Here is a 7,466-nt window from a genome sequence, read left to right as displayed (position 1 = left end):
CTTCTGATCTGTAACGTCGACAGGAAGTGACCACCATGAGACGGCGTATCATCTCTAGCCAACAACTCTCTGTACTTCGTTCTGATTTGCAGCTTTTCAGACTTATTTTGTGGCTGAATATAATTTGTAGCTTCTTAAAATCTGAATGAGGATAGTGATAGTGAGATACTGGCTCCAGTGTTGAAACAAAACCAGCATCAGATGGACTGTATTCATAATCAATACGCCACAATAATATAAATAACCATCGCCATCAGCCATCTTGAGTCAAGCTCAGATTGCTGCAACTTTTCTGTGCAACTTTTTAAAATGGTTTCTTTGGTCTGAACTGGGCTTAAAGGTTGAACTATCAAATCATAAAGTGTTTGAACTTTATTAGTTATTTGAACTCCATCTTGACCAGCGACAACATCAGACCCCATAATGATGTTACAGTAACAATAATCTGATGTGGAAGCGTCACGATGTCAGGGACCGCTCTGCTGCCAAATGATCAACAAATTTTTGATACTTCAAGTTCTTTTTGTTGCTTCAGGCTTTTACTTAAGTAAAACTGTGAATGCAGAACATTTACTTGTAAAAAAAATTCTTAATGGGTTATATTAAGATCAAAATACTTCTTCCACTGCAGGCATGAAGCAAAGTGAACATCAGCAGAGTCGAGCTGCAACAGCTTTGCCTCTTTGAATGATTCATCCTCAAGAAAGCTTCAAAGCAGAAAAAATAATCAAAAGTTGAGGTAATTTTGTGTCACATGTTCTCAAGGTCATGAAAAATTAAATGTCAAAACACCAACAACTGAAAACAATTCTTAAAGGACGAACTCACATGTATCTCTTAAAACAATCTGCATGTCCAAACACACAGTTTGCTGGAATCGTTCCTCCTCATCATACTGGACATTTAAGGACACTAACAAAAATCAGTGATGTGGTGAAAATCTACGGTCCTGAGTTTGTCACATCAGAAGGGGATCCTCCAAAGTTACAGTTATTCCCTGTTTTTCTCTTGGCATCATCACTTAATGAGCGTGTGTCAGACGTGGTTAAAGAAAATAACACGTTAGTTGTGTTTGTGAAAAAAATCTCTTTAAATCTCTGTTATTGGAGTTTCAAACAGTTTCACTGTAAAAGAGGTGGAACATAAACCCAATCTGTCCTGACAGTCTAACAGACTGAGAGAGGATTTATCACCTCAATACTTTCCAACCTATCAGGCTTTAATATGCTCAAAAAAAGAAGTAATATCATGGAAAAGTGAGAATAATGTGATTACTATTACTTTACACATTTAGCAGTCTGTGCAAAAACAATTAGGAAGTAAACTCAAAGTCAATAAAACAGGTGAAGGATCAGAATTTGACAAAGGCAGCATGACCTGAAGTGACTGAATCACAAAATCTGAAGGTAAAGCTCTTTCTTTCACTCTGGAGTCGAGTACATGGAAACTCTAACACCTCAAAACCTGCTGCTTCCACTTCACAGTCACTTCTTTAACCAATTCAATATACAAACAACAAGTATAAATATAGTTTAAAGCTTCAACACTGTACGATAAGAGCAGCTAATGTTAAGCCTTTATGCAAATTAAATAAGTAAGAAAAGATTCAGCTCTTTCTCTAATAGTTTGTAAACGTGTCATCGCCTTCAGACACTGACAAAGAATTTCACTGAAGCACTTTTAAGGGAAACAAATGAAGAACCTTTAACGCTATCATCATTTTTACAAACTGTCTTCTGTGTAATAACATTTCTGTTCTCCTGCTTATAACTGAAAACATATTTGTGAAGTCACACTGTGGAGTTTGATGGCACTGGACATCATTAAAACATTAAAGCATACGACAACAGCACATAATGAAAATGACAGGAACACTCACAGACCTCTGGGGCTTTCAGGGGAAATATCAAACGGTAAAAGCTCCATCTCTCCTCAGCAGACAGACACACAGACAGACAGATGAACAGATGGGTGGATGGAGGAAAATTCACTGTCAACAGAAAACAAGTGCAGAATAATGAATGTGTGAAAAAGAAAAGCTTTGTATGTAACCTAATGTGTGCACGAGCTCAGTGGGACAGCAGCTGTTACACAGTCAGAATGAAACTCTTTAAAAAGCTCTACAGCTGCACAGCACAAACGGCACGTCTTCATATTTGTCTTTTGAACACAACAGACAGAAAGAAGATCTCATCATCTCACCTGAATGTGTGAATCTTTGCTGGGCTCAGTCACGTTCAGTCAGATAGAAGCTCAACTTCATCCACGTCCACATTTCGTCTTTTCAGGAGCGACTGAGCGTTTTCTGATTCTGATGGAGATGAAGGTGAGACCAAACATGGTTAATTACACAAAGTGACATCACATCCTTTCATTAAAAATATAAATTGTACACAGGACAGTAAGAGAATTCCAAAGGGACCTATTTTTAGTTACCTCTGTGGTTAGAAACAAGAAAACATGAGAAACATCATCGTCTTTGTTGCCGCGGTAACAACTGCCCCCTTCAAATGTTTATTCTCCTCATTAAAGGTTCATTATAAAAGTAATTACTTTGATTGCTTGTGTGTGTGTGTGTGTGTGTGTGTGTGTGTGTGTGTTGTACTTGTTGTGAAGATGGACTTTAACCGTCACAACTTTCAGATCCATCAAAGTTTCAGTTTATTTTTGTCGTTAAGTTGTAAAATGATTTCAGTCATCACTACAAAAATAAATAACACAAACTTAAAATATTGAAATAACTGTCCAACCTCAGATTCCATCACGTCCTCACTGTGACCTCGTCACATGTCCACGTTTGGTCATGGACTTTCCACGTCCACATATGACGTCCAAGGTACCCTGGGTGTGTTGGTTGTTGACGTTCTGGGACGCCGTGTCAACTTCAGCCTGTTACATGCATTGTCTGTTTTCAAAATACACTTCTGTTTTCACAGGAAATGTACAGTTTGATACAGTCTCTTTCAAAATAAAAGCACTATGTCAGTACAACACTGTGAATTGACACGTGGTTACGTTTAGGAAAAAAGGATGCAAAAATGCTCTCTCTCAGGTGAAAGTCAGTGTTTGTTGAACCCCTCCCACCTGGACTTGCGCACCTTAACTTTCATCCGTGTCCCACTGTGATTCCCCCTGATGCCACTGGGCACCATTAAATTTTAATGGCGACCGGCCGCGTATCGACGTGAAAGGACGCCTTTTCGTTGGTTTAAGTCCCCCCAAAGGAATTCCTGTCGGGGGTCAAGTACAACGGGGTCCAAGTCTGAGGCCATGGTTCTCTTGGGACGACCCAAAATTCCAAAGCTCAGTTGGTCTGTAAAATGACCCATTGGACTGATAGCCCGTTTGAAAAAGTGTTTGCATTGTATATTTCTGAAACCACGGATACATTTGTCAACAACCCTGTGGTGAATGTGTGGTTATGTTTAGGCACAAAACCACTTGGCTGTGGTTGGGAAAAGATCATGGCTGGAGCTAAAACAGCCCCACGTTTGGTGGCACAAAGGTCTTGATCAAGCAGGGATTGGTTGTTTGGTTTGGTTCAGTGCAGTGGTGTCGTCTGGTTTATTTGTGCCTATGTGTGCCTACATTTTTTACAATGAGTCTTCAACTAATCTTGTAAATGAAATTGTGACAAAAGCAGCAGGTTGTGTCTTTGGGTTCTTTTTCACTGATAAATGTGCCTGAGGTGCATTTTTTTGGTCGTGTCCACTCACTGCGACGCAAATACATTTGGATGCTGATGAGTGGTGCACATGTCACAGGCCAGAGGTCAGAGTGTGAGAAACATTTCTGGCACTCATTTGTGATGCTAGGCAACAATATTGTGTTACTTATCTTGTGTCTTAAGGCCCTGACACACCAAGCCAACGGTTGGCCGTCAACCAAAGTCGGGCGTCGGTGAGCGTCTGTCGGCCTAGTTTTTGCGCTGTGTCCCACACTGTCGGCACTTCGGCGTCGGCAGCTTTTCAGCCGATTGAGCATGTTGAATCAGCTTGTCGGTGAGAGAGATCACTCTGATTGGCTGTTCAGGTTTTATTTCCTCGCCCCTGTAGCGAGTGAATCTGCCTGTAGTGAAACCGGGGATCAACAACCGTCTGGATGTAATAGTCCGTGGAGGTGCTGCGGTGCTCGGCTGCACAGATAGGAAACCCCTCGGCTGACAGGATGTACCACTCTCTCACTCCGCTCTCTCTCACGCAGGCGCAGAACGTACGTGCTACTTGGCCGTCGGATGTAGTCCGTGTAGTGTGTTCAAATGCAACTGACACAGGGCGACGTGAGGCGACGTAGACGACGCAACAGTTGGCTTTCGTCGCCGCTAGTTCTTTGATGTCGGTTTGGTGTGTCCGCACCTTTAGCGAACAAAAGTCGTCAAACCAACACAACTGAGGCTTTGAAATAAAGTGAACAAACCTCAGCAGCGAAGAATCTGCAGAGAGCAGCAGTACAAGCATCGAGTCTGCTAACGTTACTGCTGCTAGCACTAATGATACAATGACAGAGGCTAGCAGGCAGCCACATGTTGAAGACATACCTGAGGAATACACTGACTGACAAACTGATGAACATCCATCATGATGTTGGAACTGGTGCAGAGGCTGTTCTGCAGGAGTTTGATGCAACAGGAAGGAAATGCCTGCTAAATGCCTGTACGTTTCTCGGGGCAATATTCAGTGTATTATACTGTATTCTGATATTCTGCTGGCTGTTGCTGTCACGTCTGTGGGCTTGTCTTTGAAATGGTGGTAAGCTATCAGAGTTTTATGGTGGTGTTGTGTTGGTAACATTAGTGTTAATCTCTTGCTCACTCACTGAGCAGACTGTGTATGTCCATGTGTGAGGACCTGTGTGTTTAGGGTAAGCTACGAGTGGACGGGCGGTTCCTGTGTGTACAAAGAAATATAATCCTGCTGGCGCCACTGAGTGTGCTGTGACGACCCACCTACCTATCTTTGCTCTACAGCAGGGGTCATCAACTAGATTTGTCCAAGGACAGTTTTTCTCAGCAGACACTGTGACTTTCAAATTATATGTACACACATGCGTCTGATTATGTTTTAAATATGGGAGCAAACTTGGAAATGTACATAATTGATGGGAGGACTGAGGGTCCTCCCCCTGGAAAAACAAATAGAATTCAAACAAATTTCCCACAGTTCTGCACCATGTGCACTGGTCTAGATGAGTTTGACAGATGGTGCAGAGAACAGCATAATAACTGGTTGGACCTGTGAGAGAAAAGGAGAGAACAGGCTGATCATAACAATCAGAGGTGAACTGTAACATTAGGTTTCCAACTAAAGAACCCAAACAGTTATAGATCTATGGTCATGTTCAGATATGAAAAATACTGAATTATGTTACTATTCTAACTCACTGAAAAACTTTTTAAAAAGCCCCCAAAGCGCCCTAAAAAAAAGCAACTGTGTACTTAACCCCCGTCTCCACCAAACCCTTTCAGTCCAGTCCCTCTGGAACCAGCAGTAACCCTTCAGACATGGCACCTAGACCCTCGGTCTGTTCAGACAGTCCTCTTAAATGTGGGCGGGGTTGTTGTCACTCACTGCTCCGTCCAGCACTCGCTGTATTTCCTCATCAGCGGTGACACAGATGGAAGTCTGCACCTGGTTTATCGTCCACAGAACGAGGCTGCACGCCCACATTTTCAGAACAAAATAGAACAGGCTGCAGTGAGAGTCTCTCTCCATGGGATATTTAAAAATAGCAGCTTTGTGCATTTAGTCCTTCTCAGGCAAGCTCAGGGGTTTAGTGTTGCTGTAGCCCACAGGAAGTGAGGATTAGAATATATGACCTTCACATAATCCGCTCCAAATTAATCTATATTTTTAAAGTCATTACTAAAAGTGTGTGTCATATAAAAACTAAAGTGATGGTCAAAGTTGTCACAGTGAAATTTAAGGTGTGCTGATGGATTCACGTCATCAACTCATGCATTGAGTAACATTACAAGTTAACGTTCCACCTTAAAGTTGCCGGCAGTCGGCCCAGTGAATGAAGTTATTTTTCCTCTTTCATTTTATAGTTGTAGTTTACTGATGTATGAACAGAGGTTACATAAAACCAGAGTGACCGTCCTCTACTGACCAATCAGACTGCAGGGTTTCTAGCTCCACCTTTTAGTACCAGATCTGTGTGCTAGGTACCCCAACACAGGGGGGACCAAACATGGGGACGCTAAGGAACGCTTCTGTTGGGACCATCCACAACTTTCACTGTGGAGACAGAAACAAAGCGACTGATCTGAACTGCTCGCTGGAAACAGGACTTTATACATCAGAGGAAAACACTGTATTGTTACATATACCTGACAGGTATTTATTGGTTATGTTGCAGATTCAAATTTTCACAAAAAAAAACAACAAAAAAAAACAAACAATTAAAATATGATGCATTATTATCCCTTAAACTATCCAGCATAACATAAGGATTAAAATCTCCACCTTGAACAGACTTTAAGTAAATTCTCTCCTGACTGCAGGACTTTTACTGAGAGGCTGGGCGACCAGGTGTATTTTTTACACTTTAAACCAGATCTCAACCGAGAAAAGTGTCTCCTTTGGATAAAGTTGTGTGGTAACGTTAGACCACATCAACTCAATGTGAGTAAGATTAACAATGATGTCTACATCTGTTCTAAGGTAAGTCAACATTGTGTTTGAGGCAACATATTGTCACTTTGCTGGAAAGAAATATAAAGTTATCTTTAACATCTCTAGCTAACGTTAGCTAAAGTTAGCCTAACGTTAGTCACTTTATATGCTGAAAAGTTTAATTTTAATTATGTTTCAATCAATATTGAGCTAAGCTGGGAAATCTGCCTACTACATAATCACAGTTTTGTTTGATGGATTACTGAAACCCTTCAGAGGCTTCAGCCAACGTTATAATTAAAGTATTTAAAGTGAGATAAGAGTTTTCCTCGTTAGATAACAGATAATGGGCCCAACAACCACCGACTTTCACCCAGGAGGCCGGTGTTCACTTCCTGTAAGACTGTAAAGCCATATGGGGTGCCGTTTGTAAAGTGGCTCATGCTGAAAATAACATCAACATTTTGCCACATTTCGCTTCAAACAATGTTTAAAAAAGTGTTGTGAATTTTTTAACGTCACCTTTTACCACATTTACAGCAATATTTGTTAACTTAGAAATATATTAAATAGTTAAGTCTAAATATTGTTTGTTTAATTATCATGTTGTAACTAAGACATCCGCTGGAAAAAAATATTTTTTTCACGGACCGTTTAGAGTTAATGAGTCATTACAGACACCGTTAACGGGGCTAACAGCTAACGGTTAGCCCCGCTAATCTCCGATAACCACGTTATTAATTTCAAAACGTGCACACAGAAATAGTAATGTTTGTTCAATCATTGTGTTTATAGACTTTACAAACACCAGATTAGTCTAAACGGTGATATAGTGACGTGAAAAATGTGAGA

The 7,466-nt window shown here is 41.0% G+C and overlaps 1 protein-coding gene across 1 annotated transcript in view; it reads right to left on the bottom strand.

Annotated features, from left to right (window-relative positions):
- Positions 1 to 4,576, bottom strand: part of LOC126388063 (olfactory receptor 10J4-like) — an 8,918-nt gene extending 4,342 nt beyond the window's left edge. The window contains exons 1-2 of the mRNA XM_050040953.1: positions 4,538 to 4,576; positions 2,203 to 2,221 (exon numbers count right to left, since the gene is read on the bottom strand). Of these exons, the coding sequence (XP_049896910.1) occupies positions 2,203 to 2,221; positions 4,538 to 4,576 (58 nt within the window). The remainder of the gene's footprint in view (positions 1 to 2,202; positions 2,222 to 4,537) is intronic.
- Between the last annotated feature and the right edge of the window lie 2,890 nt (positions 4,577 to 7,466).

Source organism: Epinephelus moara, chromosome 3 (genome assembly GCF_006386435.1).
Source record: "Epinephelus moara isolate mb chromosome 3, YSFRI_EMoa_1.0, whole genome shotgun sequence".
Classification (NCBI taxonomy): Eukaryota; Metazoa; Chordata; class Actinopteri; order Perciformes; family Serranidae; genus Epinephelus; species Epinephelus moara.
Note: the sequence above shows the minus strand (reverse complement) of the source record. Positions and strands in the feature narration are given on the sequence as shown.